The sequence below is a fragment of the Plodia interpunctella genome, chromosome 19 (genome assembly GCF_027563975.2).
Source record: "Plodia interpunctella isolate USDA-ARS_2022_Savannah chromosome 19, ilPloInte3.2, whole genome shotgun sequence".
In the NCBI taxonomy this organism is placed as follows: domain Eukaryota; kingdom Metazoa; phylum Arthropoda; class Insecta; order Lepidoptera; family Pyralidae; genus Plodia; species Plodia interpunctella.
The window spans coordinates 5,533,980-5,556,833 of NC_071312.1; the positions used below are offsets into that span (position 1 = coordinate 5,533,980).

Sequence of the window (22,854 nt, forward strand, 5' to 3'; positions counted from 1 at the left end):
GACATTTGTGCCTGTCGTAGTTTTTTTTTAATGGAAAAACTATTTCTGCTGGAGTAACGTTGTTCTAGCAAGAAAATTTTAAACTAATAATCGGGGAGAGAAATATTGATGGACAATATTTCTCCACCTGACTATGAGGTCAGCTGGCTTATGTGCCGCGAAAATATAATTTGAGCGTGTTCAAAATACTTATAATTTATGATCGCACATTTTTGAAAAACAAAAAAATCACAGCGCCGAAATGAGAAAACGCACAAGTCCACTGAAAACTGTATTAGGTACATTCGTTTTTGAATACTAAACGGCGATATCATTATTTTTTTTGCGCGATTTTTTTTCTGTTTTTCAAAAATGTGCGATCACTCGTAAATTATAAGTATTTTCATAAATCTAATTATATATGCCATGAGCACAAATCAAGAGCTACTCGTGTATATTTAGTCTACATGCGTACCTGTAACGGTTTAAGAGAAACACGATTTCGCAAAATGTTACTCCAACAAAAATCTCAGTATTTCTATAACCTGAACACGCACAAATTATATTTTCGCGGCAATTACTTCCACACACATAAGCCACCTGACCATGAACAATATTTCTTTTTCCGATTATTAATAGAACGTTACTACAGCAGAAATAGTTTTTTCCATTAAAAAAAAAACTACGAGGCACAAATGTCTTATGCCGGGCACATGCATAGCTGATTTTTTGCTTTCTAGCTGGAGCAACGCACACCACGCAACCTACGTTCATTCATTCGTTTCGATATTTGAAATTCACCGATAGTGGAGGAGCCATTGCACTTATCATTTCCACACAGCACTACAGAATATCTTCTGTAGTGCACGTCATGTCATCTTCACGCGCTGCATTCAAGCACGTTTGTTGTAGCAAATCATGACAAATAATTTGATTATTACGAATTTGCAAGTGAGAATGCCGCGGGCTTGTGTTTACTGAGAAAGGCAGTGCAGGCTACGCAGCATTGAAATTTATTATTTGTGTATACAGACGTTTGCAAGTAATAAATTTTAATGTACTGTAGTAGTGGGATCAATAGAAATATTGAAATGAAAGAATTTAATAAATCTTTATTATTTATTTGGTTATAAGTAACAAAATCCGTATTTACAAATACATATTCTTACCTATTGCATAGGGTTGTCTCAGCGATAATTTTATCAACTTATATGTACTAAAGAATTTTGCCCAGGTCTGAAGTCTAATCATTAAATTGGCCTTCTAAAAAGTCGTCGACTTATGTGTACTGTAATTATTATTATAAAATCATACAAAAGTATGCTTGTAATGAAATTGCTTAACTTAAATAAATTCACAATCCAAGTAGGTACCCTATTTTAAATGACATGGAGCTAACGAAATCTAATAAAAATGTAGGTATATGAATTAAAAAATACACTGACACCACACAAAATGTGAGTTGAACAAGTTATGGTGCATTTAAAATCCTATATTACAAATTTGACTTCGAAAATTTAACCTAAATGTTAAATGATAGACAAATTCAGTAGGAACATTCTATTGCGGCGTAATCGAAAAACTGAAAATGCACAAGCCTTGCTAGTTCCTCCAAGAACCTTATAATCGAAGTCAATGAATTAAAATTAGATATTAAACCTAGGGAGTGTCGTAGTCTATTGTTTTTAGTCTCCGCTACGAGGGGAGCGATCGGTGCTACCGCGGTTTTGGCCGTTTCCGTTTTGTCGGGGCGAGGCGGAGCGGGAGCGGGAGCGGGACCCGGAGCGGCCGCGTGAGCCGGAGCGGTCGCGGGACCGGGACCGGGACCGGGAGCGAGAGCGCGACTTGCTGGCGCGACGTTCTTCGTCACGCTTTGGCGACGCCTCCTTGCTGCGCGAACGGGACCTTTCCCTGTGAGATTTTATAATATTAATTTTGGCCAAGATATCGCAAGTGATCATAGCAAATGTATAGTCACAAACGAGGACGTGTCTATTAATAAAACATTTTATTTCGTGACCTGTATGCGATATTACATGCTGAAGAACAAATGAGTGCAGTTAAAAAAGGTAACTGCTCTAATGAAATAGCTGTGTTGTGCTCATTTACCAGAATAAGGTTCATAATATGTCTGCGATTTTAGCCCATGATGATCATGCACAATATAAAATTCAGTAATAAAAATCAAAAGACAAACTATACAAATGCAAACATAAGATAAAAATAAATTAAAGGAGAACTAAATCAATTCATACAGTATAGTAAAAGAAGAAGGAAATTTAAACACAAGCACATAAATATGTATAAAAGTGGAACCTAATTGCGAACCAAATAAATATTCTAACTTTTTTGACAGAAACAATTTACTTGCTGTCAATAAACGCTCACCTTGGATTGGCGGTCGGTCTGCATTCGGGAAAAGATGGGATATGAGTTAATAATATAACAATTGTGCTATCAATACTAATAATCTGTATGAATTTTGTTAAAAATGAATGCCAATAACTTGGAATATCTGACGGCAACGCTGGTTAGAAAAGAGGTTACTTCTTCGAATTATTTGATTTAAACAAAAAGTATAAATATTACTTAACAGAAGAGAAGACCATATCCATAATCCATGTTGAACCAAATAACTTCGACGTCATTGCTCCAAAGAAATAACCCTCATAAAATAGCATAGCCGTTAGTCGAATAGGGGTTATCGTTTCTTCGCTCACTAGCAGGCGCCACTGGCGAGTGAGGTCCGAACACTGACTGACATTAAAAACAATAAACCCGCGCACAAGCGCGCTACATTCTAATCGGCCTAGGTCATGGACCTTACTCTACAACAGCACCACTAGCGGCGAATTCATTAGCGATAGCCCTTATTGAAAGCACACAACTTACTTGGAGTCAGCTTTGGGCGACCTGGACTTTGACTTTGACTTGGAGCGGGAGGAGCGACCGTTCCTGTCTGCAGACTTGCGGGATTCGGACCGGCGGTCGGATCTACGCGAGGCGGACCGGGATCGGGATTTGGAGCGACTGCGGTCCCTGGGCGGCGCGACGCGCAATTGCAATACGATTAACTTTACATTCTATACTACTAAACTGCATTACACGAGATATTACTCCCAAATATATTTTTTTTACTAGTATTTCATTGAATACAATGCTGCATAGGCAAGATTATGCGAATGTTAGAGATAGATGTGAAAATATTTTTGAGCCACATTATTCAGGGAGATATGAAGCTACTTTTGAACATCACAAGGGCAAGTCTTTGAGACAAAACTGAGGAAAATAAGGATCTCAACTTGATATTTCTATATCTGTTTCACCAGCTTTTAATATAGTAAGTCTAACGTGTGAGCATTTTATTTTTCTTTGGAGTTTGACTCGTGGAATGGAGTACAAATAACAAAATTGATTAAATTTATGAACTATACACAAACAATTTCTTTGAGTAATTATTTACAGTTACTTCATTTTCAGTCCATGATTATCGAATCAATTTTGTCACGTTTAATTAATCACACAATAGATATACATTGTATATTATACAACGACAATTACGGCTAATATTTCCATACGATATAGCAAATAATAAATACCCCAGGTACATTAAAAGCTAAACAGGGCAATAGGGGTGCTACAGTACAGATAGATATGTACTATGGCTAAGTACTTACATTTTCAAATTTTGCTCAGCGCAAGTAATTACGCACCTAGCCAAATGAATACTAGGTTAATTTAATAGGACATGCTTTGAAAAAGTATGCTGCGGCACCGTATATGCGCATGCAAGCAAAGAATATAAATATTTATCGGAAAACATAATATAAAAATTGCAAACTTTTTGGTGAACTGAACTACAAAATTAAACACCATTCCTATTGAGCATTTCATAACTACCAAGGATATACAATTTTTGGAGATTAAAAATTAAAGTTGTAATGTTTGAATCTAAAACTAACGTATTTTGTCGAATATTGTTGGATTGATTTTCGATTCGAAATCGAAACTTTTATGCCCAATACAAATGGGACATTAAACATTCACCAAAAAGCTAATGGTCTATTTGATACTCACTTTGAGCGCGACCTGGACCTCGACTTGGCCGCGGGGCTCTTGCTCTTCGGGCGCGACTTAGACCTGGACCGGCTGCGCGACGAGCGGCGCGATCTGCGGACACGTGTAGTTAGGCTCGGGAGGGGCTGTCGCGGTCGGGGGCGTACGAGGGGGGGCGTCAGAGTGGAAGGTGGCATCAAGAGCTATCAGCCCCGAAAGATGGTAAAATGTATAGTATCATCATATTTTTGCTTTGTGAATTAAGACTGGACCAACCCGCTACCATCACACATCACATTTTTTTAATCAATTTCTTTTATATTCTAGCGTTAAATTAAAAAGTGGTAGTACAAATTACAGTACATTAAATTGATTGTATTAGAAATAGTTTTTTTGGATAGTTATCACAATTTATTAAAAAGAAATCTATAATTTTATCTAATTAGTAGCATAATCTCTTGTGGATTTTTTTTTTAGTTTTCACAAAAGCAATCGATAGAAATGCGATGGTGGCGCTAGTGAGCCGGAAGCGCCCTCGTTAACAGTATGGGCTCGATTTTGATGAAATTTATTTTATTTGGAACACTGCTTCCTACTTTTCGTCAATACTTTACAACTAATGATCTAACTAGGGAAAACAGTGGTGAAGCTAAGAAACAAGCCATTATACAATTCAGATTTCCGCGGCGGTCCGAACATCTCACCTCGAGCGGCGGCGGTCGCGGGAGCGCGAGCGCGAGCGACTGCGGGAGGAGGACGAGCGGCTGCGACGGCGCGACGTGCGGCGGTTCTCCACCAGCTTGATGCGGCGCCCGTTCAGCTCCGTGCCGTCCAGCTTCTCGATTGCCGCGCGCATGTCCGAGTGCGTCGCGAATTCTACCACGCTGTGTGATAGTTGAGATTATTAGTCTTGGAATCGAGATAAAATAAAAAATCGTTGAAAAGGTTCGAATTTTTCCACATATTGATCTCATGGTAGAGTAACCAATTTTGGACAATATCAAAGTCTTTATCAGATAATGTCAATATCATCAAGGTTTTCAGCCCCGAAAGATGGTAAAAATGCGATTTCATCATATTAGACTTTGTGCTAATATTTATAAGCGGATCTATTGTATTGCATCCATATATGGGTTTACACCCAGATTTTCCCAATTTTAAAGAGCCAGGCGCAAACCCTTCTAATAGTATATCAGTTGACTTTTTAAGAAAATACTGAGCATAAATCAATTCTGGTCGTCCCACTACTAACTAGGCAAAGGCCATCACCTTCCAGTTTTATCTAACGCCTTTACATAAATGTAAAAAACAAGCTTACCCCTCATTTCTGTGCTGTTTGTGTGCGTCAGCATAGGTAACCTCCCCAGCCTGACGCATGTAATCCTTCAGGTCCTGGAAACCAACCGACAAATATTACAATACTGCTGACACACAATTAAAGTAAATTTCTCCAAAATCTCCATCAGAATTTATTATTGGCATCAAGGTTTTCAGTCCCGAAAGATGGTAAAATACGATATCATCATAACAATAAGAATAATTATAGCCAGATAAGTGTTCCATTTATCCGATATCGTCTGTAAATGACAGAGGAGTGCAGGATTCTGCAAATAGCTAATTTTTGTTATAACTTATAATTGTAATCATAGTAACTATAAAATTCATACGATTGTGAGGATGTTTCTTAAACAATCACAAAAATTTAACTTATGTTGATAACATTTACAACTACAACCTTGTATGATGATGAGAACATGGTGTTTATAATATCTGCCATTTGTAGTATCTGGCGTTGGTACAATTTTCCTGCCCAAATATAGGTACATAAGTTTTTTTACAGAGGAATTTGACCCACCAAACGACGATCTGCTATTTACATAACCCGACTATGAATGAATAAAAATTCATTCTAGTGCATTTTACAGAAAGTACTCTGTAATTTGCTTCTAATTTCAAAAGGTATGCTATCGCATTTTATGATATTACTTTGTCATTTTATGAATTGACTTAAAATTTGATTACAGTGAGTGATATTCCACATTAACAACACTAACAGGACGAAACTGTCACAGCGCCTAGACTAAATCTTCTCCTAAGTCATTTACAATGTTATTTATGCTCTAAAAAAATAAACACCTATCTGGCAGATCCCTTAATTAGCATTATTTCTTAAGATTTTGGAGAAATTTCAGTGTAATAGGTTCTAAACATGGGTTGGCATGAAATGTACTTGAACAAGGCCTAATGAAACAAAATATGACGTGCGTTCGACGTCATTTCGTAAACGGCCACCCTTTGGTTGTCATTGTTTACATGTGTATTCCTTCTCGGTCCTTGGTCCAATCCGTACTTCATTTCATGGGCTTTTAATTCTGATGTGAAATCTTTCACTTCTTTCTGCCAATTTTGATATCATTCATCAATCCATCACATGTCATGGCATGTCAGGTATTCTCTGTCTTCACCATGTATGGTTTATTTGTTAATTCAGCAATTTTCTTTTGCAAGCCAATATTTTCCTTTCTGTCTGTTTCATTATTCCCTGACATCTCCAGAGTATTTCTCCAGTTTTCTGACTATCCATAATCTTATTTGGGCACATCTAGCATATCATTCAGTGCAGCTTTGTCACAAGCATCATCATTCTGTTTAGGGCTTTTTCTGGTTGAACATCTGTTGTGTACCAATCCTCTCCTTTGGGCGCTCGAATCAGCTGATCCTCTAGTCCTTATCTGTTGGAAGATTCTCCTATTTCTTCTTGGGCGTGTAAACTGGGTGGAATCGGGCTATGTGGCTTCCAAAATGTAAACAATGACACCATAACGGAATCACCAAATACGAAAATCTGTTCAAGCACACAAAAACAAGACCTCGCAATAGTCCGGATATTCCTCGCTATTGCGAACGTCGAACTTAAACGATGAAAAAAAAATGAATTAAAATGGGAGATTGCACATAACGAGAACGCTCCTGTTGTGCCCCCCTGCAACTTTACCTTGGCGGGCACCGGGGCAGGGCGGGGCCAGGCGGCGACGTCCCGAGTCCTTGTCACCAGAACTGCCTGCGCCGGGACCGAGAAACCCTCCTAATATCGCCTCAGACCACATCACACAGCGCTTACATGGCTCTGGGCACGAAATGACACCGTCTGTTGTTTTTAAAAATTATTCTATAAGCTCGTAATGTTACAGTGTAAATATAGAATAAGTGACAATTTTTATTGTTAAACTAAATTACATAAAATGCTAACTGTATAATTATTTTTGTTTTGTATTTATTAGTAAAGCAAATAGATGCCAAGTCGTGGTCCATTGAGGAGGTCGTCTTTGTCTAGCCCAATCCGAGTCCAATAGCTCCTTGTTCCTTGCGCCGTGATAGTGTGAGTTTCTCTTGTCGCGCCATCCATTGCTTTTGTTTTCCATTCGCCCTTGTATGTCACGCTTCTGTCCTTCATAGATTGCCATCTTCATTTAACCGTCTAGTGCCATTTCGAGTCCGTTTGCGCCGCAAAACCTTGCCTGTACGTCTTCGGAAGATCCTCCCACACTCATACTGTGATGTCCAGGCCCTGAATGATAGGTGATGGGGATGATGATGTACCCAGCGCAGTTACCGTCGATTCTTACCTGCCAGCTTATGCGGCTAGACAGATTTTCGACGATAAGTCGATACTCGGTGCGCGTCGGCGGTCCATATCTATAGTTGTAGTCACTGCTGAAGAAAAAAAGATATGTCAGTATGAATTTTGATGGTTCGGCCACGGATAGAAGAGATGGACTGCGCTTGCAGCAACTTTACAATATTAACAATAATATAAAAAAGTTTTTTAGTAAGTAACATGAAACGATGCCGCTTCTTTCCGTGACCTTAAAACTGTTATTAGTTTGTTTTTATTAGATAGTATTTTCGACTACTTTTTACTGGGTAACATGCAAATCAGTCTATTGGGGACAAACAGTGATTCTAATCACCTGACCAAGAACTCATGTATATTACCTATGTTTAATTGAGTGCTCAGTGGTAAAAATCTAGTATAGTCAAAGTTGTCATTTTTAAAAGTCTACTTACTAATAGCTGTAATAGAATATAAAGCACATAGCTTAATTTGCAAATCACTACAAAACATAAATTGTTATTTTACAGCAATGGATAAATGCCTAAAAATACCACGATATCAAACAAAACTCTAATATTTTAACACTTTTTTTTGTAAAATATGAATGTGATTTAAAAAACAAAGGGTTTGTATGTGTAATGTAATGTTAGTGATATTAATGACTTAGAACGAACCTCTTTGTCCCAGCGCTGTAAATAGAAAAATATTGTATCAGTGTCAATCACATCACCTGCTCGAAGAACAGAGACTATTTTCATTTTTGTTGAAAGAACAAATCTTCAGCATGCAAATTTACATTAGCATTTTTTTTTACATGTTAATTGTAAACAAGTCAAATAGTAAAAATCAAGTATGCAAGGTTCATTTGAATTTGTAATTTTTTTAAATGTTACTTTACTTATATTCAAATTAAATGTAGTATTGTATAGTCTTACATGGTTTCTTAATAAATTCTGTTCTTTAAGCAGGTCTGTAAATTGACCCTCGTTAAGACAATCATACAACCATAATGTAAATATCATGTTAAGAGTTATATGCAAAAACATAAATGGGGATATCTTTACCCATTAAAATTTTCAAATTTATTTATGTAACATAATAACTCAAAAGTAACTCATGGGACATATGAAATGGGAAATTAGTTTTCAAATCGTTATTATTGTCGTATTCGTTAAATATTGTCTCGTAAGTCACAAAGTGAAATAACGACAAAAGGCACGATAGTTGACGTGTAATGAAAAAAATTACATGAATGAAAACATACTAATAGCCTAAAAAAAGTATAGTATTTCGGTACAGATTGGGAATTATTTATTTTAGAATTACAATTATATTATATTGCCCATTGATGAAATGTTGGTTAACAGTGATGTAAAATGAGCAAATGGCAAATGTGCACTTCCTAAAATGTGAACTTTTATTTTTGCTAAGCTAATCAACCCAAGGAAAGGACTTAACTTTTGAACTGGAATATCTAGTTACATTGCTGAGACACTGTCAAGGCCTAGTAAAATTATAATACCGATAATGATAATATCTCTAAGGAACAAGAACTAGTCGTGCCCTACAGCTCCCGTAGGAAATTCGGGATTCGGGACAGTGTCTTCCTTATCATTGTGGCTATTATACACGATTTTTTTTAAATCTGCCTAGTAGTTCTTGATATTAGTATAGATGAGCGAAGTGCATCCTTACGGTCTAAAACTAAACGCACAGAGAATAATGTCTAATTTTCATTACGATAATAGTGACGTTAAAATATTAACGTCACGAAATTATTTGCGCGCGTAATGAAAATTAGGCTTGTTTATACTTTTACCCTCTTAATCGTAAAAAAGTTAAGCATACTTTAATCTAAAGTTCAAAGTAAATATCTTGTCACTATTCCACAATAATTGGCATAGACAGAACGAGACAAAACATACTTCAGCTTAAACTATGCAAACTTTTCAATGAACAAGAGGGTTAGCATAACCGTAGCAATACAGACTTGTCGCGTCTCGGCGGCGGGCGTCGCGGCGGCGGCGGCGGCTGGTCGCGGCAGCGCCAGCGGTCCGACCCCCGAGGCATGCCCCGCGCCCGCTCCACCGACACCCTACAACATAGCGACACTGCCGACACTCACTCGTATCGCGACCGCCCGCGGTCGCGCTCGTAGTAACGGTCGCGGCGGTATCTGTCTGCACTGCGGTCGATTCCCCTCGCCGGCTCCACCACGACCCTGAAGCATACCCGCCTGATTTAAAACTGCCCTCGCGCTCGCCTCTCACACTCCATTACTTAACTATTGGTTTGCACTAATGGGTGTCACGGCACAAAATGGTGTGAAGTATTAGGTATCTGGGACCGATTTTTGGGACAAGATGAAAAGTCAAAAGTTTTTGGCACCAATGTGTACTAAAGCTTTATAATTTTTGCTTGTTAGGGCTAATGCTAATAGTGCACAAAAATGTAGACAGAAACTTTAATGGCTATAATAATAATCTTTAGATAAAACAAATAGGAACTTGATATAGTAAGAGAGAATAGAGCAAGAAAACAGTTACAATAATATAATGGTGATAATAAGACCGATTATTGCACTGATATTATATTTAACATACAAGTACTAGATATTTTATACTATAACAAACCTCTTATTATAAAAATCTCTTGCTATAAAAAGTTTGGCAAACCATTTGTCATCAGAATGTTTCATGTAGGTAGATACATACAAAAATTCAAGGTTACATAGGACTAATTAGGTATAAGAAAATTATGTTATAATGATAATCAAATTACCAATATGAAATATTGACCATTAGTATATGGACAGAATAACAGAGACCTATTTCTACAAGGCATGCGATACATAATATATTTTATATCATAACATAAAGTATATGCCTTAATTGGAACACAGAGTTAAACTGTACACAATTATAAAGGCTTATGGAAACAGGCAAGTGTGTGTATGAATCAAGTAAAAAATACTAATAGAATTTTCATTCTGTGACTTGAAAAAAAGGATTGTTTTGAAAAATCACAGAAACAAAAACAAGACCAAAGTTTTTATAAAATATCAGCGAGGATACTATAGCGACAAACCAATTGTTAAGTAGTTTTCTGAAGAGTAGCAAGGAAATGTAAAAAAATCAGAAAATATGGAGTGACATTCAAAAAACTTGCACAACTCACTATCATCCAATTCTCAGTTAAATTTGGATGAACAATAAACATCTGAAATTTAAAAAATTTAAATACCATTCACCAACACCATACATTTCATTCAAAATACTCTCATTATTTAAAAATTCATATATCAGTCCTCACAGATAGTGGAGCCGGCTGATAAAGTAAATTAATTAATTGGAAATTATTAAAAAGTTAATTCTACATGCATAAAAATTCTTCTTCTAAAAATTATTTCTACAAAAATATTAAGATCATGACTATAAATTATTGTATTTAAAAAAAATCAAGTGTTACCTTTCTCCAAGCAGTTCTTTTCCATTTAGCTCGTAAACTGCATCATCTGCATCTCTGTAGTCTTCAAACTCCTGTTGAATAACAAGTGAAATAAGATTTAAATAAATGGATGTATAGTGATAATAGCTATATCCTACTAATATTATAAATGCGAAAATTTTGTATGCGTGTATGTATAACTCTTTCACATAAAATCTTCTGGATTGTTATGATGATCAGTCATCACAACAGTAATTTGATACTTGGATAGAATATAACCTGGGGGTTACTGGTACATAGGGTACTTTCTATCCCAAAATTCCCACAGGAGCGAAGCCCCTGCACCTAATGTTGATAAATGTTCGTTTTGCCTCAGTTTTGATCAACTTATTCTTGAAATAGAAAAGCCATTTATTCCTATCTTGATCTGTATTTTATTTTTTTAAATTACCTGAGAGTAATGTCCAATCATAATTGGCAACACATGTCTATTTAACATATGAAAAATATACATACCACAAATCCATAACCATTCTTGATAAGAATATCTCTGATCCTGCCGAAGCCTTTGAAGAATTTCTCCAAATCTCTGTCTCTGACCCCAAAGGGCAGACCACCAACATACACCCTGGATCCCACCATTTTCTGTGAAACAAAATTTTGTAATTTATGTACCTAATAAGTAATGAACACACTCCATATAATATTCTGTTTGTCTCATAATAATAAACATATTATTTACATACAAATCACAAAATGTTGAAAATAAATACCATATACTACACACAGCTACCTATGAAGAGTTGATTTTACTACAGGTATTTTAGTACTTTTAGTTGCCTACTGGTATAAAAAGTAATAGGTAGGTATATCTACATAGTTAATGAAAAAAATAAGTAGGTCTATTATGTCTGTATTATAATCTATGAGTGAAAACCTACCTACCTGTATAGGTACTTCCTCTGGTTCCTAAAATAATTACTTTGCAATTTTAGTACATAAATAGAAATACAAATGTAATCATAAGTCATGATAAGGACTGATATGATTACACAATGAAGATGATAGATATGTGGAATATGTGTGGAAGTAATCTTACCATCAATTAATTACCTATGCACAAATGTATACCTACGTTCTGTGCATTGATATTAAAAATAATATGCAGTGTTGGGCATGATATGGCATGGTGGCCTATACAAATTTAGGGTCATGTTAAACAAGCAGAAAACTGTGAAACCTTAACGCTTTATTGAAGTGGTACCCACCTATCACATATGCCGTATTATATTATTTACGTAATCAATATGTACCTACTCCAAAAATTGCGAAGCTGAAACACAAACCTACCTTCATCAAAAATTGCTAGTTTTCCTCCAACCCGCTACGTCAAGATACTTAAATCACTTCTGTGCACAGAAACGTGCACAGTAATTATTAACAAGCGTCAATATTATCTATTTTTGAGTTCCTGCCTCAAAATCAGAATCCAACGGCAAGCGAAGCCCTATCGACAATACAATATGGCGACGCACACCGCCGCCGTGATGCGGCGCGCGCCGATAAGCTGAAATGAATAAAATCACTTACCTTTTATTTAAATTAATCTGTTGTATAATTCCCGATACTTCACTTATAATATCTAGCTCATTTAATGAACGGTTGTTTCAGAAATAACGTACTATTGTCGAAAAAACAAGCTGCACACGTGCACGTTCACAAACGTAAACCGGAAATAGTGTGACCAGTATTGTAATTTTATTCTACTACTACCAAATAAAAATCTACCAAACAAATCTACTACTAAACTAATAATACTGACAACATTTTCCGGAAGTGACTGTGTTTTTTCTTATGACTTAGATAATCTATTACTATTACTAGACCGCTGATATTGACTGAAAAGCGTCTAAGGAAAAGCGTGGCACGTTGACGTTATGCCAGGCGTCCTCAGGCGTCTTAGCTAGTGATGTAGTAATATTAACTTAGTCAGTATATAATTAATATAATCATACCTACTCTAAATTTGTATATAATAAGGTAACAAATAAATAACATATTTTGAACATGTTTGTATTTTTATTTTATGAACTTTATTTTTCTCTAAAATTTTTCTTTGAATTTTGGTAATTTTATTTAATTTCTGAAAAATGAAAATTTTCCAGGAAATTCGCTTGTAGTGCAGTCATTAGACTACATCACCATTCAATAAGATTCGGAAACGATTCATTTCTAAATTTATTTTCTTAAAACTTACATATTAATAAAATTATTATGATTAATGAAGTGCGTTGCAACATCACTAATAGGGAGTATTACTGCACATTTATCCCGCCAGAGTACAGCACTGTATGTTAGGTACACAAAAGCTTTGCCGCCTTTTGCTATGTCCATTAAAACTTTTATTTTAGTGTACTTTATTAATGATTTCATTATGTAAACATTCGTTTGTGAAAATATACAACAATGTAGCGTATTCGGGTGCCGATATATTGGGAAAAATCGTTTTCCGTAAGATAAAAAACCTTGAAAACTATGGGATACGCCTCAATTTTTGAGCCAGTAAACGGTCGAAAAGAAGCTCGGAACACTTCACACGCGAAGACTTATTAAAATATGGACTTCATACATCTTCAGTGAAAATCAAGTTTATATCAGTTTATGACCACAGTTGACCAAATAATGCAGAACATAACCTAAAATAGTGTTATTATTTTCAGGATAATCCACTAAATCCTTCCTTTTTCCTTTAAACTCGCACCACGTTTGCGTAGAAGGTATTTTTGGTCGTAAATCTGCAACAATATTGAAAATTGGCGCTTTGACAATGTTTGTGTACCTTAGTTGTACCAATAGCGCCATCTGCGCTGAGCTTTGTGTAATATGCCCTATTCATCTATGGTTTAGGTTATGTCAAAAAAGTCTTCAGACTCATATCTCACATCGAGTTGTATGGAATAAATTTAGTAGAAGCAGTCTGTATATACTTTATGTTAGAAATGAAAGCAGGGATAAAAATAAATATAAATTAATGCAGGGAACGAAAACGGAACAGAAAGACGTCTTCTGTGAAAACAATTATTTAACTATTACGGTTCATAAGATACAGCCTGATGATAGTCAAACAGGCGGACGCCTATAAGTTGGTATTCATAAGTCACTTTAACTACTAGAGGGCCGACCCTGCTTCGCTCGGTGATTGAATGCCAAGCTCCCAGGGTTTCTAAATATCTTGACTGATAAATAAAATTCTTCGATATGAGGGCTAGTAAACAATAATTTATTTACAAAATTTATAATTATAAATAATAAAGAAACTGCAGCTCGTCGCCGCTTGGAAGGTTTCCAAGAAGGCAGCATTAGCCCTCTGAACCGCTATGGCAATCCTCTGTGCAAAGTTACTGCCAGCCCTTGGATCGCCCGTTACGTCACGGAGACGCGCTTAAATCTCAGAAAAAAAGGATTTTGCCTCAAGACCCCATGGGCCCATCGTCTCAACAGCAAAGGGCACAAAAAAGTAGCTCGACTCCCAGTCACCATATTTCATTCGCTTCAAAATCGCGGCAGTAGCCGCATCCGCGCCGGCCCTCAATGAGGTGGACTGCAGATGGGTGGGAGCGAGAATGTCCACGCACGTAGCATCCCAAAATGCCAGGCTAGTAAATATATTCATAGGAATATATGTATAAAGAAATAGCAACGTCGATGCATGCGATCGCTCCCGAGGTGTATGGAGGAGTCGGTTCCGCCGTAAACAAAGCACGGCGGTCACGGCGGTGAGGTCCGGCCGTAAAACCAGTCCGACGCTCCCGTGCCCGCGCATTAGTTCTTGAGTTTATCACTATAGATTAATAGATAATTCATAAAAAAGTTACATGTTTTGTTACTATCGAATTTTATAATATTTGAAATTGACAGAAAGAGAATGGGTTTAGAAGATTATTTTTGCCGAGCGGAGCGGTAGCCTACGCCTTAAGTTAATTGATACCCTACATGAATTTTACAATCAGAAATACTACACATTTTTGCAATTTACAAAATCAGTCTTTTTAGGTTGTGTGGACGATTTCAAATTAAACTACGAGTATTTAAAAAATCATTTTTATTACCATTCCAAAAAAGCCAACATGCCATTAGGCGACCAATTAGATATTATGCTCACAATTCCTGCGAAAAAAGGAAAAAAAAATAAATGCACATCGTTAGCATGTCTATTTTCTTTCAATTACCTAGTTAAAAACTAAATTATAAAAATTAAAAGAAATATGACACACTACATAGGCATCAACTGCCTTATAATGTAATTATAGGTAGAATGTTCTAACTTCCTTCGCTGTGGTTGTTAAACTGTGGGTAGACAAAAAATATAATTAAAAGGAAAAACAGACCACAGGGAAGGACTCTACTATAACTAATTAATACATTCACAGCAAGAATGCGCAATACCACATTCATACTCAAGGCAGTTTTTACATTGAAGAGCCTTAACATCTGTAATAAATGAATATTTTTAAATACAATTCACTGAATAAATAGGACGTCAACGGGGTCCATGATACTACTTGTTTCTGTTGTAACACAGATATACAACAAACATAGGTAGGTATGCAAATTTTGATAATAAGTGACCAAAATGAACTGTGAGTGATGTTGTCTATGAAAATTAAATGATAACAGTGTTCACGAGGGCGACACTGAAAGTTTTTAGAACTGGCCACTTGTAAATAATATTTAAAAAAAAAAGTTATTAGTTAAGTAAACTAATAACTAGTTAATTTGATTAGATTTTGATTTTATAAAACATGTTAAGGCTCTTTCCGTTGACTTGGCTTTTTATAGTTATTGATGGATTTGATGATTCTTGTTCTACAAAATGCTTGATTTATTATCAAATAAAAGCATTTATTGATGTCATGTTTGCTACACGTCTGTATATAAATTAGTATATGTCAAATAGATATGTAGATTTCCTTTACTTATTTCAGTTCGATTGCAGGATTTTAATAAAAAATATAAAATACCTTACATAGGTATTTTATTTTAGGATACAAAATAAATTCATAATTCACGACATATTAAACAGTTTGAAGCTCTATTGAAATTCATAAATATATATTCATTTCTACATTCATAATATATACTTTAATGCAATAAAATTGCAAAAATAAAAACTTTGACAATATCGCAACAAATAACGTGATAAATGTCAATAATAGTTATAAGATCTATAAATAGACAATAATATTTGAGTGACTAAGCAACCATATATTTCTGGAGGGTGCAGGTTGCGTGAAATCGAAAGGGTTATTAAAGGAATAGTTACTACTTTTATCAGTCTTTAGTCGTCAATTGATAAGGCCGCCACATACAAGCTCTAGCGCAAACTAGATTTTTCTCATTCATCAACATTTCTAAGGCAGTGCAGGTACAAATTTACTTGTTTTTCAGTACCTGTTATTTTCGACTTAGTTCTTGTATTCGCAAAAAAGTAAGCGCTAGATTTAATAGTGTGGAAATTGATGTGGTAATATTGAGTTTTTTTTTTTGTATATGACACTTTTCAGAAAATATATAAAGATAATAATAACTGAATTAATATTTTAGTACCTAGCGATTTGATTATGCTAGAAAATTCGTGGAATGAAAATTGTTAAGAATACAATAAATTGACCTAGTTATTATTAGATCGAAAAATTAAAATCAAGATTTCAAATTCAAAAACCAAGGAAATAAGATATTCTTAAATTGTTATTTTTTCTGGAAAAAAAGTTCTATACTGCGATTGATTTTCTATTGACATAAAATATTTTTTATTAAAAATATTTTAAAAATAGCTCACATACTTAGCGCACTCTTACAAACCTTACAAAACCTATTAAATACTTGTACTAAAATAGGCATGCTACTATCCTAAACGAACTTACGTTTGTCAAAATGTTAGTACAATGATACTTAGTAAATAGTACGTACCAACTAGTTTGAACTTCATCTGATACAGATGATCATTTTGGAACACTTTTGTCTATTTGAACTTTGCTATGAGCAATTGGTGTCATGAATCAAAACTTCTGATTTAAAATCAACTTCTAAGACTACGTCATTATTTAGGAAGGTACTCATTTGGAATTATTTGTTTTAATCCATAAAAAATGTTAAATTCTCATTCTCTAAATTGATTTCAAAATTAGGTCAAGAAAACACTTGAGAAAACAATTATTTTTTAAAGATATTTTCGCAATAAAATTGGTTAGTAACAATTTCAACCAAACTACGTCAATCTTATCCAGTACTACTCACAACTCGTCAAAATATGGGTTAGGAAATAAACTTACTATTGCCTAAAGCAACCTCGCCTCATCTATTACATAATCCATGTAGTAAAGTACATATACTAAAATCAATACTTTCATACGTATATCTTCATTATTACGGGAAGTCTCTATTTCAAAATCGGAATCCATGTACGTATTTCCGTCACGATGTAATGAAACGCAAAGTTTCTGTCAATAATGCTCATTGGCGTGGAGACATTAACTTGACAATAATCTTAGGTTAGGTCAACCCCTTCAAACTTGATTTTAGCTAACGTGTAAGCTAACAGACTCACAACCACCATGTTGCATGTTCAAACCGGTGGTGGACCTCTGACGTAACGCAGTTGAGGAGTTAGTGTTTGGGCCAAGGAGTTCAGGGCGTCGCAGCACCGGGGGCGTTCAACCAACCAAGCGGCGAGGAGTAATGCCACGAGGCACAGTTGAATGGGAAGCGACGAGCGGAGCACGCGCCACACCCACCCGCCCCGCGGGCTGTAGTCGGGGTCTCCGGCGCCGGTCTTGTTGCCAGTCACGGCAAGATTATAGTCTTTGCTGCAATAAGAAAAAAAATGTTTTGAAATTATTTCTTTTTGTACCTACATGAAATGAAAGTATGATTTAAAGTTATTTTTTGCAGCAAAATTTGGCAATTCTGGGTGAGTGGAGCCTCTTTCTGCGTTTGTTTCCATCGAACCCGAGTAACATGCTTAGTGGGGCAGTTGAGTGTTGTCCATAAAAAGAATGCAATTTCCCTAACGATATTTTTCCCTAATTTTTTTAAAGATTTTAGGTACCTGTTTTCATCGATTTTCAGATCTGGAATACTTTGCTCCACCAACGCACGACAAGACTCTTGCAGTATACGAACTTCATTTTCGGTTTGCTCCATACGCTGTAACATAACATTGTTTTAATAACTTTTTATCATATAAAGTTTTTTACAGACATCGTCGCTTTCCTTAATAATCTCTAACTTTATGGGTGTACCAAGCCTTTCTTTGTTTGAGCTACTTAGGGGTATCGTAAAATGAAAAATTATTTATTCAGAAATATATATTTTTATATAATACCTTTTTTGTAGATTAGGTATTATTCCGTATTTTTTTATTTATTTGAAAAAGATTGGTTCCGTAGATAAAGCATGAAAGTAATAAAGTTACTTTCGCATTTATAATATTAGTTAGGATTAGGATTTATAATATTACTTAGGACAGGAAGTTAGGATAATTTATCGTAAACCATAAATAATAATTTTCACGGGTGAATGTTGAATGTAACCTTAGCAATGGCCCTGTGCGCGGGCGAGTTGGGCGCCAGCGCGGCCTGCAGCCGGCGCGCCAGCTCGCGCAGCGCCTGCAGCCGCCGCGCGCGCCCCGCGCCCTCGCCGTCGCCGTCCGATATACCAGAGTCCGACAGGGAGTCGCACGTTGATCCGCCCTGAGATACGTTACAATATATTATTTTATATTATTTGTTTTTTGTAACGTGTAAAAAAGGAAAGCGTGTTTCCCGGTAACCAACCCCCTGAAGTGTAAAGCTGAAATTGAAAGTACGGGGAATACTCCGACAATAGCATAGATCTCAAATAAAAAGGAAGGCTCTGTCAAAAAAGAAGAATTTAATAGTATTTGAAAGAATCCTTTGTCTGGCAGTTATAAGAAGTTTTATTTTTAATTTTACATTTTTATCAAAATGGAGCTTGCTATGGTTATGGAATATAAGGAATCATTACAAAAAAGACAAACATTTTCAAAACGTTACCTTCTTCTTTTCCACTAACGACGCAGCCAACTGCTTGATCTGAGCGGCAACTTCGGTCTGGTCTCCAATCGTCGTGCCGCGGTCTCGGAGCGCCTCTAACGTAGCCAGGTCGCCTCTCAACGCTCCTTGGAGCTCACGGAAGGCATTCTCCCATTCAGCCCACACGCACACGGCCTTCTCTAAGGATAGCAGTTCGTTTGATGTGCTGTAAAGATTTTTATAAGTTTAGTTTGCTGGACTTCTGACCTTTTTGATCTCTTGTGGGGTTTTTGAATTTTGTGTTAAGGGCTTTACCTAGATGTAACAAACTTTTTGCCTTGGATTTCAATTCATTGGGGTGGTTGTCGAATTAGGTACCTACACAAGGTATTAATAAATAAATAATTTTATTTCAGCTATGACATCACATCAATCAGTAGTAACATTATCTTAGTATCCGACAGTGTAAAAAAGAACGAGTAACTTACGTTGCAAATAATGTGCAGTGCAATCATCATATTAGAAAACTGCAGAACATGTTTTATAAAGTTTCATTTCTACAAATTAATACACGTAGATATGTTGCGAATGGTTTGAGTAGTAAGTGGGGTAAATATTATTAAATAACTTTAGGGGTAGTATACAAGTTTAGCCATAACGCAGTACATTTGAATGTCTACATCTGACGTGAAGGTGCACCATAAAATGTTTTTCGTGTTCCTCAAAAACGAAATGAGACTTTTACTCGAAGTAGTTGATCAAATGAATGTCACGCCACTAGTCTATTTTCATGCCACTAGTACAGATTTTATCACGTCTTTCATATTTTGTGACAACTCTGACTGCATTGTCAATGCTAGTGGCTATTTCACCTCAAGCAAGGTCATTAACCTTTCCACTAGTATGTAAATTAAAATTTAGTTTAAGTGTAGGTATACGAACCGTTGATGGGCATCGTCCCATCTGGCAAGCAGTGAGTTCAGTTCCGTTGCCAGCCCGTTGTCATCAGAGTCCGTTTCACCCAGGGCCCGACGGACCGACACGGTTAGTTTCAGCATGGAAACCTTGCATTCTAGCAGACGAGATAAACGCTCCTGGAAATAAGAGAAGTAAGGGTTAAATCGAGGATGAATACATTTATATTTCGATGTAAATATGATAATAATCCCACAACCAAGAGAGGGAGAAAGTGTATCGATAAACAAGATCCAATTTAAGTACAATGTAAGTCGTTAATCATTTTTAATTTGTATTTTATGTGAAGTGTGTGTGATGAAATGAAACGATTTATTTGATAATGCAATTTGTAAGATAGATTAATACCTAACAGAATAATGAGTAGATAATGTCTGGACATTATCAACTCATTATATATGTAAGTAGTAGCATTTTAATCTAGCGACATAATTCTGTAGTTATGTCACTAGTTTAAAATGCCACTACGAACCTACGAACGTGTTAATTATTAATTTCGAACAAATTTAAATTACATACCATCATAATAAGTATCATCATAAAACTATAATTGAATTCTGTACAGTTTAATTAAATTTCTGATTGGTATTACATCTATTTAATTAGATGTTCCTTTTATAAAAATAAACAGAGAATAATATAAATTGGCACTTAAACAATAAATTGTTTAATTTACAGACCAAATTAATAAATAGTATAGAATAAATTGTTTAATTTTACAATGAATTTTACAGATCCAACAGTACAGTAAAATTCTGTAGAATAAGAACTTGTGGCAAACTGACAAATAACATTGAAGATTAATCGTTAAAGATGACTGTAGATGGACTGATATGGCCATATCAGATTGCGACACTGATCAATGCCAACATGTCGTCTTTATGGATATAGTCACAAATTAACTAAACACTTACAGTATACAAGAGTAGCTTTAAATAACGTGCTGTTATCAACATGTCTCTTTGTATTTCGATCAATTCAGTTTGTATATTAGCTGATCTAAAGAGTCAACCTCCCATTTGTAAATGGGTATATGAATAAAGCAATACGTAAAAAAAATGTCAGAAGGAAGAATTTTTTGGCATTTATATGTTAATACCGGCTAGCTTCTCTCATATAGTCGTATTGACTGAGGGTCGTGGTCATCATGTGGATGCAACAAACCACGTCATTTTTGGCAACAAATGAAGCGGTTTGACATTGCCTTCATTTTTCACCCAGTTTATAAATCATCAATCATGATGTTTTTCCTCAACGGAAGTAAGTGCTGACACAGATTGATACACAAACTCATTAGGATTTGAACCTGGTAATTTACCTGATCGATACAGATTATTAACACCTCGACAACCACCTCTTTAAAAAGCTTCTAGGCAATTTTTATTTTGTACCTTCTTCATTTATAGAATGTGATGTGACATTACATCGACAGCTAGCGGTAAGCTGTCGATGTAATGTCACATCACATGGTCATAGGAGACGGCGACAACATGCCGTTAGCTCTAGATAATTATTTTTATACAGGAACACCGCATGTTTCCTAGACATGGTATGAGACATAGATAGGTGCTAACTAACTAGTTAGAGATATCTGTGGTATTAAGGAAGTTTGACCATGAACGCATGATGCGTCATAAAAATTATGAGTTTACCTACTTATCGATGAATAAATACTACTAGATGGTAGATAAGTATTTTTTTAAATCACGCCGTGTTGTTGACCAAAGAACAGTTTAAGCTTAGCCAATATAAAATGCAATGACATCGCAACTGAACTGACAAAGAAAGTTAATTAAATTTTATAAATAGCTAATTTTAAAAGACCGCAGACTCGTAGATGATGAATGTACTAAACAATTAGATAGAGATGCTTTAGATAGTGACAAAGACCGTTTGCCAAATTAAAATTCAAAATGTTGTATTCTGATAGGTCTACATCTACTTACTGTCGAGTTCCAAAACACAAACGTACAATAAAGATTAAAAAAGTTACTTTGTCGTTAACTGAAATTACCTTGAGTTCTTCAATTCTCCTCGTGAGCTGAACTTTGCTGTGCGGTTGGGTGGCGCAGTCCCCTGCATCACAAATGTCATCCAGGGCCTCGTGGAGCGTCGCCATTTCGCGACGGAGGCGCCTCGCTCCCCCACGCCTGGTGGCAGCCGCTCGAAGCGCCGACCATCTTGCTGACACAGCTGTGAACAACATGAATAAATAAATAAATATATATAAGTTTACTGGCTGCGCTCCTGTGGGAACATATATAAAAACTTAACATAGTAACAATGTACTACTGGCGAAAGAATTTTGGAAATCTGTTACGTAGTTCCGAAGATTACCTTACCCTACTCACAAACTTCTTCCTCTTTATAATATTAGTGTAGAAATAGAGTGCAATCATTTGTACGTCTATGTACTTAGAAAAGTGCAACCTTTGCGCGCTATTTATTTGCTTCACATACGCATATCATCGTCAATCGAAGAACAAATTATAAGAAAAACATTTTATAAGATCAATGCTAACGTTGATCTTATAAAATGTTTAGCTTTTTGCTTACATTTTACAGATGAGCCGAAAACTTATTACAGATAAAATCGATTTTGATGCGCAAGACAACATAGTAAATATTTCGTTTAAGGCAGACTATCGTATTGAATTAGCTAAGAAATAAATCGCTTTCGATGAATAAATAATTACATTAACAGAGCAAAATTATGTACTTGTTGAT

General features: G+C 35.7%; 2 protein-coding genes across 18 annotated transcripts in view; both read right to left on the reverse strand.

The window, feature by feature from the left end:
- Positions 1-1,079: 1,079 nt before the first annotated feature.
- B52 lies at positions 1,080-12,850 on the reverse strand. Of its 15 annotated transcripts, none has more exons than XM_053759273.2 (11): positions 12,689-12,850; positions 11,615-11,743; positions 11,120-11,190; positions 9,642-9,746; positions 8,326-8,340; positions 7,662-7,749; positions 5,354-5,427; positions 4,740-4,919; positions 4,057-4,149; positions 2,872-3,018; positions 1,080-1,890 (listed from the first exon to the last, which is right to left on the reverse strand). In XM_053759273.2, exons 2-11 carry the CDS (start codon positions 11,738-11,740, stop codon positions 1,665-1,667), a joined length of 1,125 nt encoding a protein of 374 aa, XP_053615248.1. In that variant the 5' UTR covers positions 11,741-11,743; positions 12,689-12,850; the 3' UTR covers positions 1,080-1,664. The 15 variants fall into 15 exon arrangements, 14 of the variants coding, with proteins under 14 accessions (XP_053615248.1, XP_064292636.1, XP_053615254.1 ...); XM_064436566.1 differs by lacking the exon at positions 9,642-9,746 and adding an exon at positions 9,777-9,872 and having other exon boundaries at positions 12,689-12,849; XM_053759279.2 differs by lacking the exons at positions 2,872-3,018; positions 12,689-12,850 and adding exons at positions 2,368-2,385; positions 12,449-12,618.
- A 2,333-nt stretch (positions 12,851-15,183) lies between these two features.
- klar (klarsicht) overlaps positions 15,184-22,854 on the reverse strand; it is a 249,060-nt gene continuing 241,389 nt past the window's right edge. For all 3 annotated transcript variants that reach the window (XM_064436592.1, XM_053759837.1, XM_053759838.2), the window contains 6 exons: positions 22,142-22,320; positions 20,095-20,246; positions 19,174-19,378; positions 18,691-18,849; positions 18,207-18,304; positions 15,184-17,964 (listed from right to left, as the gene is read on the reverse strand). In XM_064436592.1, the coding sequence (XP_064292662.1) occupies positions 17,724-17,964; positions 18,207-18,304; positions 18,691-18,849; positions 19,174-19,378; positions 20,095-20,246; positions 22,142-22,320 (1,034 nt within the window). In that variant the 3' untranslated portion in view covers positions 15,184-17,723. The remainder of the gene's footprint in view (positions 17,965-18,206; positions 18,305-18,690; positions 18,850-19,173; positions 19,379-20,094; positions 20,247-22,141; positions 22,321-22,854) is intronic.